The sequence below is a fragment of the Neodiprion virginianus genome, chromosome 4 (assembly GCF_021901495.1).
Source record: "Neodiprion virginianus isolate iyNeoVirg1 chromosome 4, iyNeoVirg1.1, whole genome shotgun sequence".
NCBI lineage: Eukaryota > Metazoa > Arthropoda > Insecta > Hymenoptera > Diprionidae > Neodiprion > Neodiprion virginianus.
Genome location: NC_060880.1, coordinates 27,804,362 through 27,828,737, shown reverse-complemented (window position 1 = coordinate 27,828,737; position 24,376 = coordinate 27,804,362). Strand labels below are relative to the sequence as shown.

At 40.7% G+C, this 24,376-nt stretch overlaps 1 protein-coding gene and 1 non-coding gene across 5 annotated transcripts in view; both read left to right on the top strand.

The window, feature by feature from the left end:
- The first annotated feature begins 586 nt into the window (after nucleotides 1–586).
- Nucleotides 587–24,376, top strand: part of LOC124303150 (scavenger receptor class B member 1) — a 47,348-nt gene continuing 23,558 nt past the window's right edge. For 2 of the 4 annotated variants that reach the window (XM_046760032.1, XM_046760029.1), the window contains exons 1-2: nucleotides 587–1,535; nucleotides 11,131–11,726. In XM_046760032.1, coding sequence (XP_046615988.1) covers nucleotides 11,546–11,726 — 181 coding nt within the window. In that variant the 5' untranslated portion in view covers nucleotides 587–1,535; nucleotides 11,131–11,545. Of the gene's footprint in view, nucleotides 1,536–6,441; nucleotides 7,653–11,130; nucleotides 11,727–24,376 lie in introns of those variants that run through there. The other 2 variants (XM_046760031.1, XM_046760030.1) reach the window with 2 other exon arrangements.
- On the top strand, nucleotides 21,318–21,441 carry LOC124304175 (U5 spliceosomal RNA). Its single transcript, XR_006908076.1, has one exon. It is a non-coding gene; the product is annotated as a U5 spliceosomal RNA (small nuclear RNA).

The following is a 24,376-nucleotide window of genomic DNA, read 5'->3' as shown; positions in this document are numbered from 1 at the left end:
TTTCCGGTTAATATGCACGAATTGTTCGCCAACAAAGGCTACTCGACAAGTGTGGCCGATCATTGCATTTAGCTTCATTTCGCATGATCCGATCATAAGTTAATCGGTGACAGGGACAAATTTGGCTGTTCAATATTCCGCTCACTTCCTAACTGCAATTGCATTGTACAAATGTTTTTACGCTGTGTCACGACGAAAAATTAAATTATGGACTATCTGTGACTAATTTCTACGGCATCCCGTATATAATCACATAAATATATCCAGCAAATCCATATGATTCTCAATTAACCGCTCATTCTTAGATGTACGGTATGCATAACTAATCCTTGGGCAGAAATCGTGTACAATAAGGAATAGTAGGTATACATCTACATATTAACTACATTCGTTCTTCGACAGGATTTTTTCTCTCACTTTATCGATTTTTCTTCTCTCTATATTGTTGCAAAAACTTGTAACACCGGCTTCTAGCCAACATGAATAATACACCCTGCCATGGCACAAGCTTGTTCAAGTACAATCGTGGATCGATAAATCATCGCAAATTTTTCAAATCAATTCAGACAGAGCAAAACGTTCATCCAGTAAACAGTTATCAACGCGAGCAAGTCGAGTCAAGTTCGATACTGATAGTAATTGTTTCGCCCGGCATTGAACCGTTGAAATCGTTAAACGGACGAAAATTCGCGGGTTGAATTACCGAGTCACGAGGCACAACACGCCATGTGGTTAAAAGCATAAAGATCGATCGAAAATTGAACTTGGTTTAAATTTTGACGGCAGAGAAAAAGTAGCACGCTACACCTATTTGGCTGAGAAAACACGCAGGTGAATCGCTGAGAGGACGGCGCTTACTTCGAATGACTATACATACAAGCAAACTTGAACCACACGATTAGCCGGGTGTGACGCGTATCCGTTGTTGTGTGTGTTATAAGTCTTTCATTTGTTTGGTGACGCAGATCCACGCCGCGGATCTTGACTTTATATCGAAGCAACACGGGCTGCCGGGCTCATTTGCACGCACCCTTCTCGACGTAGGAAGAGCAGGAGGTTCGTTTCGTTGACGAGGTTTTTCTCCATAGTACCGGGGTTCTAATCGATAATCGCATGATCAGTGCAATCTTTGTGTCATTACTGATGATTTCAAATTTTATACGTCAATTTATTTCATGATTTATGTGCTGAAACAAGTGCTTGAAATAAACCGAGCGATCATTTTGAAAAAGTCAAACGGGCTGAAACATTCCATTTCTCGAATTCACTGCTGAATTTTTTTTATTCAAATAACTGCTCGCGACAGAAAGTTTCGAGGTACACGATAAATCAATATTCAAGTATTGTGCACTGCATGATGGAGTGTATCGAATGAGTTGAGAAAAGTTAATCTCTTGTGCGAACTAACAATAAGTAACGTATTCCGGGGGTTGCTCTGGAGAGCTTTGACCGTGAAAGAGAACCGAAGGCCGGGTTTGCCACAACAAATTGGGTCAGCAATCCAGACCGGTTGAATTCTCCTTGAACAGTAGGTGGTGAGTAATAATATATTCTTGCAGCAATTTGGCATTCCATATTCGATCATTTGTTTTTTCCAGTAATCAAAAAGCCTATTGGGAAACATTCTTTCGTGAAAATGAAAATAATATTCGTTACTTCAAATGAAGTAAAAAACTAAAATGGGAACCGTACGTTACACATATATTTTGTTGAGTTATCACTCAGATCACAACATGAACCAATAAGAAAATAGTATAACTGCCATTTTCAATTTCAAATTAGTACTGAAAAGATTTAAAAAATTGCTTAACTTCATGACCTTCTGGTGAAATCGTTTGATAAATACAACGTACAACCCAATTTCGCGGAATAATCAGGTTGCCGAGGCAATTATATTTAAACAAGGCCGAAATTTCTAAAAGTTTAGTACACGGTGTAGTAAAAATTGAACATACGCTGGGAGAGTGTGAACTTGTATCTCTGTCATAACCCGTAGATCATAAATATTATCTATCTCTTTGCCATATTACACGGAAAAATTAAGAATTAAGCTTGTTGGATATTCTCGGCAGTGTTGAAAAATCGCAGAATCTCAAACTGTCAAACGTTTGCTTTGTTCATTCCGTGGAATGGCTATGATGCTATTTTCGAGCAGACAATCACGCGTCACAATGAATCTTCTGCACAAACTTTTCTAGTACCCCCGAACGATACGATGGATCGGAATAAATTTGAGACGTCTTGTGGAGTCTCGGACCCTTGACTCGACAGCTCTCGATTACACGGCACGTGTTTATTTGGAAATTAGTAATTGACGATACGTGACTGTACTGCATTATAAACGCCTCGCTCATGAAATATTCAAAGCTCTGCTAGTCTTCTTCGGGTGCAAACGTATTTAACTTCTCGCGGTCAGTCACATGGAGCCGCTATTCGGTGAATGGGCATCTCATTGTAAGCAGGTATCGTCACGGCTCACATGAAGATGCAAAAATGACATCCACTACATCCTTCACCAGATATAATTGGCAGTAATCAGGTATATTCGGTGGATTCGACTATCTATCTGCATAATTTTACACATCCGTTTACACAAGGTCCAGCCCCACTCGCATCGCTGGAAATAACGAATGCAAACAACTGGCAGTTCGCGTTTTCCCGAAAGACGTTTGTTTCCCTTGATGCGAAACCCATCCTACACGCGTGTCAATTCACGGTAACAATAAATTAGTATTCGCGTAACGCAAATAGAGTAAGTAAACTGATGAGACACTGCCCGAACGATATCGTATTTATTCGCGAGTTGCGTTTACCGGAGTTCCTCGAGTTCTACGTCAGTTCCGACAGTAAGTCAATAGTCGAGTGCCCTCCGAAAGCACGTTGCGAACCTTTGACTTTATTTATTTTTGCTTACGGGGAGTAATCCACCCAGGGTTTTGTGAGTGAATGATTATCTGGAAAGGTAAACCAACGGACGAGTCACTTTACAGCGAAACGTAACTTGGGCAACAGTGTTGCGATGCGTTTCTGTAGGGACATTAGTACTTTACAAGCTCCTGCCAGTGAGGCCTCGAGAATCTTGCTCAGCGTCGTGACACGAATACCAGAACCTGCGAATGACACGATATCGAAGTGATTCGCGTTATACAGGTTATGTGTGCTAAAAATAATCCCGTCCTGTGAGTAAGGTATTGGACGGCTAAAGCAGTAATAACATTTTTCATCTCCCGAGGCTCTCAACACGTACTACGTCACTCCAGTCGTCTAGCAATGCAGAGGCTCGGCGGCTTATTTCACAGCGAAAAAAAGTTGATTCGAAAATGACGATCCGTTGGAATGTTTAAAATAGAGAGTGCAACTTTACCACGAACACACGCAAAGCTGTAACGTGCCATTATGCGAAGAAAAATGACTATAAACCTTGATAATTCACCCAATTTGCATTGCGGATGATGTCGTATTCTTTTCATACGACGTGATCACCACATCGTACGTATAATAATATTCATATACCTGTTCTCGTCGAGTTATATTTGACAATTATGTCGTGTGTAACACGTGCCTTGTTGCTGGCATACACAAGGTAATTATCGTACTATTAATTGTTACGCAATCAGGGAATAAAAGTGAAACAAATAGTTTATAAAGCAAAAAGCTTGCACATCTGAAACGATATAACGGTGTAAATAAGTACAACCAAACTGTTGATATTGAAAACATCGCGCCACATTAGCGAATAATCGACGATTATAGTGGACAGAAATCAATTTATCGGTCGAAGAATACGGCTATCCTGTAAATTGTTTAGCATTGATTCTCGTCTTTTTTCCCACTTTGATACGTTTTATCCTTTAGACGTTACCACTTCGTATTTCGGTATTCGGCATCTTATTTACATAACGATGACTGGTCAGTAGTGCTAATTTAAAGAGATAAGGCTTGAATAATTCATTCGAACATTGAATAATCAAGACCAGTTTAATTTTGAAAACTTGCCATCCACACAAGCTTTACAGAAAAGTCGTACGGAAAATTCGTCCACCTAAATTGCACTAGAAGTAAAAACGGCATGTCAAGAATGTGGTAGTCATGTAATAATGCGTTGGCAGAATTCATTGTCTGCTTATGACGAACAATTATCAAAATCAACAACACCAGCTTGAAGTTTACTAAACAATCGTGCACGGTAATGTAACACGTGGACGAGAGCTGTAACAGGCAATTGCAGACTTGATTTAAATTTCTCTTGACTTCCGTTCTATTTTAGGCTCGTTGGTCTTCTTTGTAAAGATTTTTTCTTTTTCTTTGTACCCGTGTGTTCAATCCCTCTAGGCAGGTAATTAGTACAACAACTATTTAATCTCCTGCAATTTTATCAGTGATTCAGATGAAACAAGGCACCAGTGATATTTTCTCCAATTACGCTACATTTCACCACGATACACACGACAAGTTTGCAGTTTTTTCATATCACATGCGTCGTCTAATTTGTACACATATAGGTTCATGTAACTTGATACGAGTTCTCCGCAACTTCTTACACACAGCTTAGATATTCCATAAATGGTATTGTAATGGTGTGAAGCCGAATTTAACATGCGCAATGTGACGAAAGCAATTTGCACGCATACTTATCGCGTAAAGAATGTGTAAAATTATTTTCACAATCTTGTCCGATTGTACGGGAGTTTTGAAAAATCAATATGTAATCACATCAACTTGCACTTTCGGTGTTGGCACTCAACGGGCGTGATCGAAACCGCCTGTTTCGATTGCACAGACAATTATCAACGTTCCGTAACGCCGTGGTTGCAATAAATTTATTCTAACCTTTTGAAAATATTGTACCGCTTGGCAAAATCTTAGAAATAAAAACGCTACTAACCTGTCCAACTATTGCTAATGTTTACTAAGAATACAAATAATCATTACCAGCGCGTCGTACGCAACACCAAAACTCTATCCATCCACACCAACGAACGGAGAACTCGCCGGCTTTGGATTGATCTCCTCAGATGACCCTGTAGCCTGGTCAGCTTGTCCATCAGTTGCGAGATGAATCAGTGGAAGCGTGCGTGCTTATATGGAATGGCTTTCTTTTCGCCGGAGGATAGTACAATTTGTCAGTGCGCGGCAGTTCAAGGTGGCTTTATCACGTGGCGCATCGGTATGAGGTCGACGGAGTAAGACCGATGGTTGCGTATATGTTTGTTTAATCGGGAAAGTAAGAATATCCCGTACGTTAGAAAAGTACGTATGAGGCACTGGTTACATCGAAACGTAAGAGTAGAAATTACCAGTGGCAAACCGTGCATAGTGGCACTCTCGCAATGCTCGCCAGCGACCCTATCCGTTCGTCCATTCGCTTGTGTCCGCCTTCTGAACTTTCCTTGTTACTGCATGTCGAGTTTTGCTCACATGTTTACTGCGAATTCGATTCAGCAGCTTCGGGGAACCAGCAAGAGTCGATACTGATGCGTATATATGAATATACTGGAGAAGTATCAGATGTTTGATGAAAGAAAAAATAGAAAAATCGGTGATAAGCGATTGACCTGAGTTTAATAAAGAAATCGATAAGAACTACCAAATTCATTCGGAAAAATGAGCAGTAGTCGTAAGCCTCCGAGTAGATCGCCGTTTTGACGGCAATTGTTACGGTGTCTGACTCTGCGGAAAAAGGAGCCTTTCCGTCGTACGAAAAACGGAAATTTTGTGTTGAAAACACAAACGAGAAAATCCGTTAGCCTAGACAACAAAACTTTGAGAAAATACAAATTGAACGCGTTGTCTTCGTGTGTTCGAGGATTAATTATTTTATTCATTCATTTTTTTTTTTATGTAGAACCAAACGACCAACTAGGAGTTAAAATCAGAATAATAAATTAAAACGAGACCAGATCTAGATTCTCGTCAATCATTGCTGATTTCTTTATATACGTGATCCAGAGAACGAATGCAAAGTGAATTGAATTCTCTGAACTGAGAATTTCTCTTCACATGAATCATCATTTGCGAATTTGAAATTATACGCAAGAAATGAGGGTAAAAAAATTCCAAAGAGCTCGACAAATGCCGAACGCGTATTCACACGACGCGTGAAATGAACGAGCATTGCTAACTCAGAGAAGAGGTCTGATTAGAACCTTCTTGCTAACCGTTTGCCCATAAAATTAAGGCCCACGTGCCGAGATGCATTTGCGGTACGTAGGACAACACAAAGCCACTTACGATACGTGGAACGAAAGGTAGAGAGGCTTCCAGGTGGCATTCACCAGCCGAAAAAGCTACCCGTACCAACTCGACGGCATTCACCTGATGCGAAGGTAGTACTGACCACCGGAATGACCACTGTCCCTACCACCGGTGGGAGAGTCTTGGCGAAGCTGAGAGACCAACTCGGTAAAGCCAGGCAAGTCCGTGATTGCCCACTATATTGCTCACCGCGCCACGAAGACCGCGGTCCACGGACTGATCCACAATCTCCCGTGATTACTACCCGGTCAGAGCTGAACGGAACGTGTATTCCCATCGCGTCCCGCGAGTTTTGGACTTCCGTCGATATTTCGAGGGGAATTCGAAGAGGTACGAATTTCTGCTTCCCGCTACAAACGGCGGTCCGCAGCTTCTCGATCCATTTCTCCGGAGTGCCCGGCCGAGTGTTGCCGATTATAATATAAAAGATCGGAAGTAAGGAGAGAAAAGCTCGGGAACAGTTGATGCTGGACGACGAGAGAATTCATGTGGTTTTACGAAAATTCAATTCAGTGATACTCAGTGGAATAGTCAAACGTGATTTCGTTCGGTTTGCACTATCGACATTCGGTACGAATAATGGTGCCATCTCAACCGGGACATGCGACATGTACAATTGAAAGCATTACTCACCGTGTATCAAGATGACTTTTGCTAAGTGCCAAAGAAAGGATCAGAGCGAACTTTCCCTCGGCTGTGTCGCAATCTTATTCTCCGGCAGGGTTTTTAACTCGAGCAGTCAATGATCTGTGGAATTGTAACATAACCGCGTTACTCGTACACGTTCCGTTGCACACGAAGGTAAAGAAAAAGAAAAGAAGAAAATGTCAGAGAACGGCTGACGCGGTAAATTAAATTCATTCTGAATCCCTACATCCGGAATTCGATCTCCCGCGTCACGATCACAGGAGTGTTCACAGATTTGGTTTATTCCTGCATTAATAGTTCATTCCTGGAAGGTGTGATACAAATTCGTGCAAATTTCACCAACGACAAAATTAAACATAGCAACATTCTAGGCAAATGAATAAATGAAATATAAAAACTCCCCTCGAGCCTTAAAAGCGCGGGTCGTTGCAGCTGACGCGTTTCTTAATTCTCTGGGAAATGGTAAAGGAACATAGTGGACTTCAAAGGTACTCCACCGGGACTTTCGAGGTCTCTGCTCTCGAAGCATTATATTTGTCCTTCCGTTGGTCCCTACAACGATCCCCTGCACTCACCGACAACGGATTCAGGAAAGTGTGGGTAATGCACCTTAACGCTAGTGAAACTCTCTCGTGCCGAACATCGAGACTGCCTTGTGTTACGTAAAGTTCTGAACGGAGCGAATTTTTTCGAGGACTCGATAAAGCCGGTTTCGAACACGTGGAAGCCCGAGTGTCCGTTAATCTTACGTAAGTAAAAACGCATCTCTGACTATAATATGCATAGATTTATGGGTGAAAAGCAGAATGGTGGTAATAAATACGGGAAAATACAGTGAACGTTTTTTGCGGAAGTACGAGCGGCATGCTTAGCTGCACATTGCGTATGGGCAATGCGGGCATTTTCTTCGATCTGTGTAATATAACGTGTACAACGATTTGATGTAAGGATGAGCGCTTTCCAATTATACCGGTAGCACGTAACACATTTATTTGTCTGTAATCAGAACGTAGAAACTAGACTGTGCGATTACTGCTATAAGCTCATCCAGCGTGAAAACTGATTCCAAGGTTCGCCACGTTCTTTAAATTACTAATTATTCTCATAACGTAAAATGATTAAATAGAATTTTCAGCAGTGCAATGTACGCAGTCACGCTTGCACAAGATTCGGGCTCAACTTTGCTCGCTTCCGATATCGTTGTATGCAGCGCACAAGTCGCCGAAGCCAGAATCGTACTGTGCAAATGTGAAACTGCGAGTATTTATGTACAATATGTACATATTGAAACTTTGGATTACAAGCAATTGAAAGGGGTTCTTCGATTAATAAGTTAATGTAGTAAAAAAAAGAAAAATAAGATGGGAAAAATCGTGTATTCAAGAAAATACCTGCTCACAGGTTAACGTCTAGGGAAAGACTGCTTTTACAACAATACTGGTTGGCGCAGCAGCCGAGCAATTCATCTGTTTAAATATACAGGGTGAAAAGGTACCCTTGTTACAAAATATATCACGGGCACTAAGTACAGCTGCATCGTGCAGTGTGGTTGGAAGTTTTATTTGCCTTGTAAATATTCTCCTGCGTTTTTTTTCTCTCGGTAATATTTCCTTGCCCGTCACATTCAATTCGACATTTCTCTTTTACGTGTATATATCTACTCGAATTTTTGTACAAATTTTGAACCGTCTTTTCACCAACTTTCATTCGTTACGTCCGCATGCGTATAAATAAAACTATTCTTGAGCGTCAACATTTTTTTCACTTCATTAATTCACGTCATGTAAAATATTAGAAATTGTATTCTGTGAGTCGACGCTTTCAGTAAGTGCAGTTCAATTGAAACCACCTATCGCTGTTACAGTTAGCATTTTATAATTACGCGATATATTTTACACGTGGTGAATTTTTGCAAAGACGACAACGCGTTTCATTATTTCATGTCGCATGTTTCTCCAGATTGTTTGTACCTCGTGTACACGGTTAGTCATCTCGTAATACGCCAAAGTCCCGATTGACTTGAAATTCCTACGTGTCATTCGCCCATATGTACGAACCCTGACCACGACCTTAGCTAAGACTTTTACGATTTTTAATTTATAATTCAAATTAAAGGAGAACCGCTTGAACGGCAAAAAACTCCTTGCATTTTAAGTTCTTATTACGGGATCCTCTTAGGCATCACGATTGCAATTTTCACACGTTAATACAGGGCCGATGAAACACAGAACGTATAAGTTTACTGATCCGGAACGCCCGCAAGTTCGTCCTTGCAATGGTTACTCGGACGCGACTTTCCTTAGCTGAGACTGGACGTTGGACCATCGAGAGTACTAAGCGGGTTAAGTTGAGACCGTTTATTACGCGACAGACGCCGAGGGATATCGTGAGCACATGCGAACGCCACACGCAGAGCGAGAGATCGATAACGTGCATGAACGTTAAGTACGCGTGTAAAGGTCTTGAGCAACCGAACGAGTCTTTCCCTTAATTTATCAACAGGTTTTGCAAACCTCGATGCAATAATTGAAAGTGACTAGACGAGCACGTGAGAAACTAGCAAATTGAGTTCTTCAAGAGTTTTGTTTCACCTCTCAACCTCTCCCAAGTTTTACATGTGTCCGTAAGTGGGTTTTGATGGCTGGACGAAACGCTGGAGGATAATATGGACCCCTTGACTATAGATGCAAATCATCCGATCGTTCTTCACGGTTCGGTGAATGGATGTTGGTTTGCGAATCACAAGTGCATCGATCTACCGGCGAGTTTATTCAGGATTACAGAGTTTTTGCGCATGTCGTTCGTTCCACAATTCCGTATACCTCTTACAACTCTTCCGAATTTTTACATTCCGAACGTAGTGACGGGGTGAAAATTTCTGACGATTTCCCAATTCGTGCACTATGACAAAAGTACGAATATCCAGCCACTCGGAAGAATCGCAAGCCGGTCGAGGTGTTTGTACTTTTACCTGAACAAATGTTTATAGTAATAAATTTAAATCTATCCGAGGACTGCGCGTATGCGTTTTGTCGCCTCGGGAGGAGACTAACCGCAGAATCGCTTCGGCAATGAACACGCCGGAAGCTATACCGACCCGCATGAAATCCCGCGAGAACATCGCGTGAGCAGCGCCTTATAAATTCGTTGAGAAAAAAGAAAAAAACAACCCAGCAAAAACTCAACTTTCGAAATTACCGGTGTGCAATTGGAATGCAATGGAAACGGCCTTGCCTAGTCAAATAAATTTCGGTTACGTGAGCATCGCCGTTTCGATAGTAATTATCACATTGCAGCGCGGTCAGAGTTTATTTTTTTACCAGGTTCAAGTTTGGAAACTTTTTGGGACGTATCGGCTATTTCGTTATCTCGACGACTCTGAATAGGTGATTTTGCGTATCGCATTCACGCCCTCTTTCAAAGTAAAAGGTCATGCGCATCGTGGAATAAGGCTTGCAAAATAATTTTCACCACGTGACATTCAGGGCCTAAATTCAGTCTATCATAAGCCGTTACTTTCAGCAAATTTAAGCTCAACTCTTCGCGAAAAAACGCGAACAATAATATTGAAGTAACGATGATGATGGCGATTAACGTTTTTCGTTTTCTTGTCATTCTGGTACAATAAATCATTCGATTTGGCCCAATGGCGTGTTGTATCACGACAGTATCGAACGGTGTTTCGTCACATTGTTCACATAAGCTAGGCAGTTTCGAAACATTGAGGAATAATGTGTACAATTGACCGTCATTAACGATATACCATCTAATAGGTAGCTCGGAATACGTAATTTCAAAATATGAGTAAAAAGTGAGAATCGAGTCTCTCGGAAACGCGTGGCATATGGCGCCTATGGCGAGGCGTGGAATATCGGAACGACGAGTTGTGCTTGGTTTTATTCTTTAGTTGGAAATTGTTTCAAAATTTTCAACGACTTTTTCCTTCATCTCCACGTTACGACTAGCGCGGATAGGCATTACGTAGTTCGTTACCGTCGTAGTCCGATACGTCCAGAGCTGAAAAAACTGATTGTGAGCTTATTTTCGTTGCCGTCATTTACCAATAACCGAAGAAATTTTCACCAATTTTGGCTGCCAGGCCGGTGTCATTCGCAAGGTGAAAGAGTGTTCTTGGATGTATAATGAGAGAGAAAAAGCGTTTTGAAAACGAAACAATCTTGCTATCGGACAGGTTTTTTTAACAGAATCTTATACTTTTGGTTCCAGATTGGACAACACACGAGAAGCTAATTGAAAGGGAAAAAATACAGGCAAGGAGTGAAAATTTCTGTGCCAAGGAGACGCAGGCAGCTTGTTAAGTGGCATCGAGAAAAGTATAACCCAGACATCTTTATGATCACAATCGTCGAACCAATAATTATTTCGAATCGTGCATTGCCCAAGAAATCGTGAAGGATTTGAACTCACAGTTTGACCAATGAGTTTGGATTTTTAAAAAATAGCAAGTGTCGCGTTTCGATTAAAACCGGTGCAGTTTTAAGCGCGAAAAAACTTTTTCCCACAGACAATTAAAGGGAGTAAACGCAGCTGAAAAGTGCAGTGAAATATCAGGTGGGTGGGAGGGACGAGAAGCAATTTTGAACGACTAGTTTAGAGAACAAGTCAGTACAAATATTCCAAAATGAAGTTCATCACCGCGCTCTTCGGCAATGGGTCGCCGAAGAAAATGGGCAAGCAGTACATGAAGGTGGGGAAAAACGCTCTCTTCGGAATTAAGCCCAGCGGTATCAAAGAAATTTACGCAGAAAAAGGCCCGACACCTCTGAGTTTGCTGTTATCCAGAAAGGGCAAGGTCAAACACAGTAAGTTTTCGCAATCTTTATTTCGCAATCGTTATACTCACAGTTATAAATAGAATCACACGCGTAGATACACCAATACCAATGCCTAAGCCTTGTGCCGTGGATGTCTAATGTATTCATTGTCAGCGAAGACTTCAAGACACACGAGAAAAGGATTCTGAATTTGACACGTGAAAAGAAATGTATGCAAAATTGATTCCGGCGTTATTTCGTACAGTTATTGCCACTTCTGTATTTAAAAATATTCGTGACTGCGCGGCGGTAAGTCAGGAAATGGTAAATATTGTTTCGGTAAATACATGTGTACGGCGGGGTTTCGTAATGCCGCACTGACCGACAAAAGTTTTAAATAATCAATCGGAATTGTCCATTGGATTAACAGGCTGAGAATTTCATTACGTTTTCGTTGTACAAGTTATAGGATTATCAATTAGGCACTAAACACTCTGTCGGAAGCTGCATGCGAAATTAAATAATCCTCTTGATTGAGCCGAAAGCAGTTTCATTGTTATATCGTGTTAAAAAAAGGATGGGGTCATAGGCGTAATAATTTCGTGAGCTATCACGGCTAGCTTCGCCGAATACGAATGACTCTTTGCACGAACAAGGAACTGAATTCCTCATTGGTTTAAAATTTTATGGTAAAGAATGGTCGACCAAAACCGGTTCGTTACACGCGGAATTCTCCACAGTGAACAACTCAAATACAAGTAAATAACGAGGAATTAAATTTATCGACAGTTTTAATTATGGTCTTGACATTTTTTTTTAACTTTAGTAAGGAAAATGGGTGCGATAAGACGCACGAGCCTCGTGGGTAACTAAAGGCGACACATGTTGACTTCTTAAGCCATACCGGAGTTTATTGGAAACTGAAAATTAATTTTGTGTTCTGGTAGCAGGGTCTGCTGCCTGATCTTGTCCTTTTTTGAATTCAAATGATCTTGTGGTATATCAAAGTTATCGTTCCTGAATGGAAAATTTTTTCCAATATAAATAACTATTTATGTTTATGAATTTATGATTCTCGCAATTAGCTCGTCGAATCCGAATATAAAATCTCTGAATTTATGCCCCATTACGTGTGGAGAATGAATCACTGACTATAACCATGAAATGCCACCCTTTAACCAGACGATTAACACGTAGGTAGTTCTGTCGGTTCTTTTTTATCTACCATTTTCAATAATTCCATTAAAATAAGATACCTTCTTTCGATTTTTGGATCATTTCTCGAAATTTTCACACAAAGATAATAGCTTCCAGATTTGCGATCAGAGATTTGATCCCCGTTATTACGTAACGTTGCGGTCAGAACGACGGCCAGGCATCATCGAGTCTATAGAAATTGCTGTATTATTTCTATTGTTAATGTTAAGTTGTATTTTTCCCGTTTATTTGGTTCATTTTTCCCCTGATAAATTATATCTCTATGCTTAATTTAGATCTGTAAGGTGAATTAGCTTACTTTCGGGACATTCTGGCTTCTTATCACGTTAAGGATGTTACCATGACGACGTATCGAGGAGAAGTGACAGAGTGCAGGTGATTTTTACCTAAATCAACACCATACGGGGCTACAACTATTTTCATAGATCTACCGATGACTAGCCGTAGTTCCAGCCGAGACCTTACGCAATAAAGAAAATTAGGATCACTGATCATACTTCTGAAAACTATTATCTTCATTTACAGTCCCACGGTCAAGAATATCACGTACCTTAGAAATTCAGTTGCGTTGAACGTAAAAAAAGCAGTATTAAATTATGATTGAGGTAAATTTAGTTTCAGGGGTCTGAAATGTGACAAATCTCATGCAATCTATATTTCATGTATATGAAAGTTCTTGAACAACCTTAGTTAAAATCGTATTTTGAAAAACATATTTCGATGTCGTATTATACAGAGACGTTTAAAAACCACGTGGTTTACGCGATATGTTATTTCAGTTCCAATGGGACGGTGTGATAAAAGCAGCGAGTTGAAAAACGCAAACTACAATTTAAAAGGGAAACCGGAAACACAGTGAACGCATTATTGAAAAGGTAACATTTCACTGAGGTCAAAAATTAACGAACACATAAATCTCTCGTGTCCGTAATTGGCATTCAACGCAATCATTCACTGTAGACTGGCTTGCATTTATAACTATGCATATGTGATTCCATCGATTACGTTACAAGTCGGGAAAAAACCCAAGTTGATTTGATGAAACCCGCAATTCCCTCACTCTCGTTGCATGTATGCCCACTCGAACGACGCAACGTGGTCGGCGAGCAGCGATAATAAAAAAACATGATCTTCAATCTAGCCGTGAAAGCTAAGAAACCGCTGAGCGTGGGTATATGCGTACATACAGATACAGCATACATATCCGCACAACTTCCGGTATCCACTTAGCCGTACATAACCTGATATACATACTCAGTAGCAAGTATAGGAAAGAAATTTTTCAAAACTCACATCCGTCTCGTAAATCTACGTTGCATAAACATTGAAGTGCACAGCAAAAAGAGTTTAAGCAAGGTTGAAAAGGAAAAAAAACGTTTAAAAACATTCTGAAAATGAATTCAATCTCGAAAATACAACGACCTCGATTCGGATTTTCACTTTTATTGCAGATTTCACCAGTGGTTTCATTCACTTCGATATATCCGTACATGTTATATATATGTATGCATCACGCGTACCACCTGGAACGATTAATATCTGCGATACACCTTGATACGTATCTCCCGTCATTTGTCTAGCTGCAGATTTCTTACTTTCTATACTGACAATCGAATAAATGTACCTGCGACAGGCAATTAAATCAACGGTCAGCTTCCCTCCGATACATAAGCCGACCTTACACATGATACCACAGTGTCGTAGCCTTGGACGATTTATCGAACACACTCACACACACACGCACACCGCGCAATTAGGTACTACTATGGTAAACTGAAATTAGTTTGAATGATTCTTCCTCGTTACCGGTACAAATCTACCCGGCACACGCGACTAATTCAAATGAGACGGTGTTCCGTACTGCGGATAGTGAAACACACGTAGAGGTGGAGTCGAACGGAAAATCACAAGATCAGAATAATGTTGTTGAACGAAGGATGTGCACAGTCTGTTATTTCATTCAGTCAAATCAAAGTATTATACACGCATAATACACGTATACATATATGAGCTATCCAATGGTCATGTGAGCGCGCAGCACTCCAGTGACGAAAGAATTAGATTCGAAAGAGTGAGAAGAGTGGTGTTCAAAACCGCTTTAGATTTCATCTCAGATCTATTTTGCATAGAGCACTTTGTCATATTCACAGCGTTAGATTAACATGCAATAAAATTTCTTAACAGGTGTTCAATTTTTTTTTTTTTTTTTCATTATCTTTGAATCAAGCATAAGTTTAGATTGAACGATTAAGCTCATTTTTTGCATTCTAATAATCAAATTGACACGCTATTTTATTCATTTAATACACTCTCATCCGAATGTTAAAACTATTCTAAGAATGTGTCATCGTTACGCGGTGATTAGAATTTTTCCAGCTCAATTTATTCGTCAACATCGAGGGATATAAATATTTCTCAGCGGACTCTCTGAGATGTTCCAAGAAGAAATATAGTAAAAATCATATTTCACATCTTTTTTCATACGGTGTATAGTTCCGCGGGAAATGTGATCCGCACACCTTGTGCGCGTAGTTAATATATTTAACTGCCGACTTGCATCTCTCGAAAGAAATGCCAGCTAGTTTATATCCATTGCTCTTCCAGCATACCTGCCCTATCGGGAGTTGAATTGATTTACCAAAAAAGTGTAACTCCCGTGTAAGCACGATGTCCGTAGTCAACCTTAAATTACAAATAGCTCATAACAGGTTGAGCCCATGCAGAGACTCATCAGATGTAACACTGTGAGCATCCTGGTCCACGCTGACAGATGAATGCGAAAATTGGCGTGACGCGACTTTATCGAAGTATCCGATGATAGTGAGACGAAAAAACGTGAGAATATTGTGCGAGGGACGATCAAAGGCTGTACATGTCGGTAATGGGAATTTACTAGGTCGCAATGATCGCAGTAAATTTAATTTTCAACACATACTTCTCACCTCCGAAATCGATAGATAATGACGAAAAAACAGTTTGTGAATTAATTCTGGTTTTCGGCTTGATTGGAAAGGGTGCCGAAATCAATTTGAAGGAAATTTTGTTTTTTTTTAATCTCAATTTTCGATTTAAAAAGATGAAGATTATTGTTTAGTTCATTTTTTGTTCCTTTTTACTGGAAAATTAAAAAACAAATCTCATTTGTCTCGAACTTGGAAAGGTTGTCGAAATCAATTTAACAAATGAAAAGCGTTTTAGAACTCACGTCGATTTTTGCCTTTTTTCCGACCATATAAAATGAATCGAATAATAGCTCATTTCTTTGTAGCTCGAAAAATGAGGGTTTTTTTCAATTTTAAATCGCTTTCGGCACCTTTATCAATGAAGCTAAAAATATGGTATAATTCAAAACTGATTTTTCGTAATTATCTATCGATTCCAGGGATGAGAAGTGTATGTTGGAAATTAACGATCACCCGAAAATGTATGTAGAAAAACTAGTATGTTGCCAAATCGTGTATCTTATTATATGTAGTCTCAAGGTTCGTCTGGTTTATCATCGGCGTGCAGATGACGTACGAATACAATTTATTAAATTCACTTCACTTCGTTATTTTACACAACGATCATAAATATTACAAAACTTTCCCCCAAATTGCGATTTCCTACCAGCTTATTCATGCAATATTGAGATGAACTGCAGTGGAACGTAATTAAAAACGTAATGTCGTTATTTCGATGGTATAGCGACATTTGAAACGTTGAAGGTTATAAGTCAGTAATGTTAGAGCATTCAATTTACAGCCACGTTGAAATAACTCAAATATTACAACAAGTCTGACCTTCGAAAAATTAACTAACAATGTTGAAATTGACCCCCTTCTCTGATGAGTCTCCACTACATCGCTTCTCACACCATTTTGAAAGGCGACAATCAATCGGTCTCGTTCCTGTAAAGTCCGCGTGTAACAAAAAGATAAACCTGGAGACGAAGCATCGATTAATGCATCAATTTTCGTGGCATATATCACAGCGCATGGGTTCACTGTCCCATTTTGACCGTTTATTCATTCTCTAATCGGGGTCCATTGATGTCAACTCTCTTAGCGCAGACGCCCGATGGTCTGCATCACCAAGTTTCAAAGGTCACCTACATACTTCCTCCGAACAATGCCCGGGCCCAGCGTCTTGTGGACGCCATTAACGGGGCCGCAATGCAATTACTTGGACCGCCCGAGGGCCGGAATGTCCGTTACTTAAAACAAGAGTGTATTATACCTGTATCGTCGTACCTGGACAGAAAAGAAATTGTACCTATTATACGCAGTTTCAAAATGTGAAGACCGTGATCACGCGACTTTCTTGTACCGAATTGTGAACTTGTTACAGAAAAGAAAGCTGCGGCAGAGTAGATGGTTCGTTGAGAGAAATTAAACATCCATCATGTTTGCTGTTATAATTATCAACATAGAGGTTCTTGCTATTTCTTTTTATATTTTCAACTTTTTCGAATGTGCCGTCAGTCGAGTCGCACCGCGCTTTAATAACCATTATGCATACCTACAAGCCCCGTCAAGCATCAATCTTTGTCCGTATTACAAGTCTTATCTTGATTAAAAATCGATCATTCGCTATATTCTTTCTCTATGTCAAAACCTTCGCTGTTAATACAAGATTCTCTTTGTCTTGGTTGAAAATTAGAGCACGGAGACCAGGCAACGCGACAGTTGTTACTTCATTTCCTCGTAGATCGAAATTGCGAGCAACTCTCAGCCAATCAATTTTTTACCTAATTTTAATATTTCGATTTGAGGAATGTACAAATACCAAAAGCCGCGCTAGGCTCATGAAACATTTCAAAAACACGATGTCCGCTGTTCGCAATGAATAGGACTCGCAGTTATCGTTTCGAGGGTAATGCTAAAACCAGCGCTCCAAGCACGGTTTGTTTAACCATTCTATCACAATGGGATAGCTCGCGTGGTGTAACTCGGGGATTGTGAAAGTAAGTGCTGTACTTTGTTGTTCACAGTTCTACCGGTTCGGGTTCACTCTGCACTGCAGATCGTATACTTCACTTCGGAAGAGCTACGAGGTGCAATATCCATCAACATACATGTTCTGCACCAGTTTAAACACGACTTGATTGACGACCTTTTAATAAATTTTCTTTCATCTCCTAGTGAAGTTAACCGGTAATGACTATCTGGTGTAACCACAGCTATCGATCATAATTCTTTACCTAGCGGATTTTCGGATGATACGAGCTTTCGACGCAGCAACGTTGAAATGCTCCTTGCTTACGAAACTTTTCACGCCTCACTGTCGATTTATTAAACATCGTGACTCGTGACCTTGCGGAATCGAAGTCCGATAGGCCAAAATTCAGAATTCCGTCATAATGATTATCACGAAAATAAGTCCGTGGATTCATTTTAACAATTTACTTTCCAAATGTAGCGAACGCCTAATGTAGCATCAGATTTTCTGGACTTGAATCGTTCAGAGAATACTTTCGAGCGTAGATCGATTGACAGCTGCAACTTAGAATTATATACAACCCAAACTATGACTAGCAAGTTTCATAAATAATCAATTTCAATGGCTCTAATCATTTCTCGTTTGTCTTCATGCTTCTAAGTCACGCACCTGTTATATGCGATTATTATTATTATCTACAGATAATAAATCTGATTCCCTACGGCAACGATAACTTTTAATTTGACTATATCCAACCGTGAAGGGCAACTTCTACAGATTCCGACTTTCACATTACCGTAATTGTAAGACCTGGCAAACTATTAACGTAACAGAACTAAAATGTCGGAAAATCTCTTCGAGATACCTCAGTTCTTTGAGAATCCCTCTGTTTTAATCGCGCCTGCATCCTTCGCTGAAAGTAATAGGTCTACGGCGATGCGTTGGACCGGTTTAAAACTTGTTGGACTATCGCAACTATGTAGGGAGGTATAAGAGTTGTCACTGAGTTCCACAGCACTGCTACTACAAGAGTTATACTACTGCGTGATTCGAATTCCTTCAATGCTACAGGCATTTTCAAGTAAATTTGTTTTAACATTTACTCAATCGAAATTTAAGTCTTATATCTATCGTCAAACTCATGAGTTTGTAGTTGCGAACATTGAAGACTCCGCGGTAATAACTTGCGTAATACTCAAGGTGCATTCGCACCCAACCATGCAGCTTGACCAGCTTTACCGTTGCCCATGCCCTGTGCCCCATGCCAACAACAAATTCTATAGTTTCGATGGTCCTCAAAAGATACTAATTGAGATAGGGCCCATGTGAATTGATTATACCTACACGAATACGCGATGCGATCCGGACGCCAAGACGTTGCGCCGCGCCGGCTCGGTGGACAACGTGTTAGGCAATGACGAAACCTCGTCTGACCACCTGCAATAGTATACGTCGTGCCTGTACGCCAGGGAGCGTTTACAAGCCTACAAGAATACCGACATAGCAGGGCCGGCGGGTTGTCAATTTTCCATGTGTTTATTGAAACAGGAACAATTTTTTCGTACCTTGAATTCATTCGAAAGCAAATTTCGTCCTTGCAATATTTTCAGGTGTAAATTTATCAATGAGCATTGCTCTATCCGAGGTCAGAGTCATTTCTCAGCAGGCACGTGAAATTGCGGTACCATTCGAGCGATGTTGTGTTGGAAGTATACTATTGAAAATTTATAGAATAACGATGTTGCGCATGTTTGTCTAATGCCTGAACCTGTTCAACTGAAATGTCAAGAACGAATGGTTTAATTTGCATAAAAATTGGCCAAATTTTTTCTTACACGACTGGAATCCCGTCTCTTGTTTTCCAGCACATGAAAATTTTTTATTCCTGTCTTCATTGTACCAACAACACAAAAGTCGCCGGCCCTGAACGATAGAGAAGTTACTCAGGTATAAGGAGCGAGCGAACGACCGGCGAAGCCTGCAGCCGATCAACGTCCACGCGTTAACGCAATTTTAAGATCACTTTCACTCGCAGCATTCCCCGAGATGCTGAAAGAAGGTTAGCCAGCCAGCCGGCCTCTGTTGCCGCTGATCTTGATGTAGCCAACCAAAATAGTATTTGGTCTCGGCCTGCGGCACAATTATGATTATTCCGCGACGTTTCGAAACTCGTCTCCACAATTTGCGCATTTGTATTACCATCCATGGGCCTCATGACTGTGGCGTTGTGCACAGCAGGTACATCCCCTTTGCTTCCCAGACCCAATCAGCAGTATGCACATTCATTTTCCACACGCTGCAACTGCAGAACTGCAACGGAATTTCTTTCCATATTGCATGAGTCCTTGTGCTGCGATTCTCGGAAAAGGGAAAGAGTTTCAAGCGCCACTTTTGTAACACCTTCGGTCTCGAGGTGTTACAAAATCACGCGGACATCGTCATTATCGCACCCACACGTCCGCGCATCGAATTTGAAAATCGGGGTATCCGTCCCCGGGGTGACATTAGACCGTTCATTAAAAACCAATCCTCCGATTCACCTCGAGAGACTGCATTACAGTTTCGACAAGTAGGACGCGAGAAGACTCTTTCGTCGAGGCTGGTCGACTCACTCGGGACTGTGTAGTTGCATACTGGACTCGACACGCGTTCGATACTTATCACGGTTAGCTCGGGATCCGCTCGTTACCACCTGATGTAGAGTACATACATACCTGCGCATTACCCGCGCCCGACAACTCGATACATGATATTGACCCAAGTGCAGCGTTCTCGTGGGCGAGTTGATGCGATTTCACCTCGATATATATTAAGCTGTAACCTGAATCGACTTAGCCTCGTGCTTTTGCTCTGACTTCGAACCTGATTTACGTCATCTTCGCACAAATTAGGATCGGAACAAATCAGATACTTTGTACTGAACAGCTGTCTCATTTTCAACACCTTCTTCGAGTCGATAGCTGCGCTGCAGGGTTCGTGTGAAGGCCGCTGACTGTTTTTACAGGCACGGTGATACTCAGATTGGATAGCGCAGGGTTTGATATGCTGTTTCCTAGATACGACGGCGTTCATAAAGTTGAAACTTTGTTACTGATTTCTAAAGCAATCTTCGTAGCTTAAGTATATGACGACTCGTTAAATACTAAAACTGATAAAAAAGTATCGATTCCTCGCTAAACAACCTCATTAACATAAAAATAGTAACTGATGCGTTCTACGAGAATTCTCCTGTTGCTGTTCATCCATTTCGTTGGAACTTTTTCGCTATGTCTAAAACTCGGCTTTTACGTATTCAAGATACGGGTTTAAGTTGAGAAAAAAATCGATAGCTGGCCACTAGCGGGGCTGCAGAGTCGTGTGTAATTCCCTGGTAGGAACGGTGTGTTCCAGCTGCCTGCCCTAACTTCGCTTTTCCTCCGCTAGGAGTTTCACGATGCTCAACCTTCTCGAAAGAAAATGATCCCCGCAGGTTGACTAGAAGGTAGCCAAAACTTGCGATAGGCACTCTGGTTTCTCTTCAATACACGAATAAATCTTTCGCCTTTTACTAAAGATTTCCGTGGAGAGGAACAACTTGATGAGTCTATAACTCGAATTTTTCAACGTCCCGGTGAAAACTGGGACTGCCAATTGAATGAAACAGAATTATCCCAATAATTTAATGCATGACGACTCGTTGCAAGTCATTCAATGATTTGAACAATACGATTCTCTTGGAGTTGTCCTAAATCAGTCTTAGAAGATGCGAATAGATTCATGAAAATGTGAACGTTGTGCGTTGAATCGGTTGAAATCATCGTCATTGTTGAGGTCTTCATTCAAATCAATATTTCACATCGACGATGAAATGACAGTTCAATGGAAAACAAGCAAACACAGAAGAAATATTTTCAATGCGAACTCCGTAGGAATCGCGTTTTATGCACTGTAACAAAATATTTCTATGTGTGTTTAAAAAGATGTGATCAAGTATAACTATCAATAATTATTTACTTTTGCGGGCTACTCCCGCGATTACGTACGAAAGTGATAATTTCGTGAATTTGAACACCGTTGGGAAACAATTCATGAGGCATATTATACATTAAGCGCGCGCGTAAAATATTAGCCGACAAAAACTCGGGAATGTTTACTTCATGCAAAGTAGGCGGCAGTCTAAATTCCTGTAATAAGCGAAAACCAAATGAGTCATTGGAGTTGACACCCGAGCGTTCATCTCCTGGCGTTTAGTTGAACTCCGCGTCATGCAGCAAGGTGCATAGCAGGTAATGGCGACCATAGTAAAGTAGTTACGACACCCGTCCGGGCTAGACGAGCCTGCGAGTCGGTTTGTCAAGGTTGACAATTCCAGCCGAATTAGGTTACCGCGAGTAATACACCTGAGATTGAATTGTTCGTCTTACAACGATACCGCGTTAATCGTGAATCCAAACGTTTGCCATGCCTGCTATCTCTGCTGAGTTATATCAATATAAAATACTAGCCATTGGAATGCAGAAAAGAGAATTTACCTTTAAAAAATTCAGTTACTGTGAACGGTCATATATACTTTCAGTTGATGCAATCTTGCGGTCATTATCTAGATTCAAAAATTATATTTAGTCACTTAATCCACTTCGCGTTTGTTGGGAATAAGATGTAAAGCAATTCAATACTTGCTATTAGTTCAACATCGTCAAGGTCATCTTTAACAGTCAAAATAATTCACAACACCTTTAACATTCCAATTTATTGGGTGAAGCCGCTTCCACTTCTGCAAATGAAGTTAACCATCGTACTCCGGGCACTTGAGCAAAGTTTAGCTTCTGTTTAACATAAATCATTTTGACAATAATTCGTTTTTTCATATCTTATACGCAACAATACTTCTAGGATTTACTGTACAACGTATAAGAAGCCATGGACATAATTCAACTATTTTCAATATGCGATGTTCGCAAGTAGCTTTCAGTACCCGTTGACAAGATTTTGGATAGTTTTTTATACGCAGGGCAAATTGATGACTTATTCAATACAACTTTTGTCTCTGCATTTGCTTTTTAAAAGCATGGCAGGTAAAAAACAAACCTGCATTTCGCGACTAACATGCGAACATTTTGACGTACTGGTATTGAACCGATGAATTTAATGATTATTACCGAAAAACCAGTCGGTATTAAATATGTGTATAAATAGTATAGTTGTAAGCTATTTTACTGACGTAACGAATCGTTGAGATGGTCGTTTCACGTGTACAAAACGAGGAGAGAACAATCTTTAGATAATGGACTGGTCGCGAATTCTTACGTGAATATTAACAGTTCGTTTTATTTGACCGTTTAAAACCAGTTCCAATTAATCGAATGTATCCAGTAAGCAAATTACTTGAAAACGACGTCATGCGAGGCAGTAAATTCCGCCTAAACAAAGATAGAAAATAAACGAGCGAAACGAAAGACTTGTGTCACCGTTCCGAACACTTCTCCATAGACATGCAAATTCCTTTGAACCTGAGTTTTGGACCTACACTACAGATGTGTGCATAAACAGCATTTGAACATCTCCATATTAGGGTCGATCACCTCCTAAATTTACGGAACTTGGCGAACAGTCATGACCCTGTACTCACAAAAGCAAAGCGATGTAAGGACGCGACTCATTCATGAATCCTGTGTAAAGTAGACATCAAGAAGTGAGCTTGACGAACTGCCGACTGAATGGAGGAGCACCAGACTCTGGACTCGTGAAGTCGGGTGAATAGATTATACCTGCAGACGCGGATACAATCTGCAACACCGACCGAGTAATTTGGCAATTTTACCCGCACATTCAGTTCGATGGAACTGGTCTGGAGAGCATGAGCCGTACCGACGTTTTAGGGTCAGAGTCGCGGTTTTTGAGCTACGAATGTACTAATGAATAACCAATCAACGACTGGGTAGAGAATCAACACAGCATACGCTGCACGGTACTGAAAGGAAGATGGGATTTTTTCGGCAAAATCTGGAAATCAATACGTTCAAAAACCGCCGATGTTGGAACTCCATGCGAATACGTGTCGTGGATTTAAAATAATTTGGGCACGGTATATTAGATAAATACTCGCTAATAAACCGGCTTAAAAATCATTTCCCTCGAGCTTTCACTTTTCTGTAACGTCAATTAGACTCATGTGAACATAGTAATTAGTGGTAGCTGACTTTGGGTTAGAGTACCGGTGCTAGAATCTCGCTTTGCCAAGGCGTGATCACGTCCCGCAGATCAGCTTAAGGACTCGTTGAGTCGAAAGTTGTGCACCTGGCCTTACATATCCGTTACGCGTGGAGCGATCTACCGCCGAGTACGAAATCCGGAGGCAGCGTGGTTACGGGCTATGCTTATTAGTATCGCCAATGATCGGCATGTCCGAGAATCTTCTTCTCGCCAGCTGGCGTTTCTCAACGCTTATGAGTAAACTGCTCTTCGTCATTACCCGGTGGAAAAATGACAAATTGACCACTCACGGCGCACAGTGCCTTCCCAGACACTTAGCGTGGAAAAAAAATGATGTAGAAAATAATGACCCGTCGACATCCGAGTCG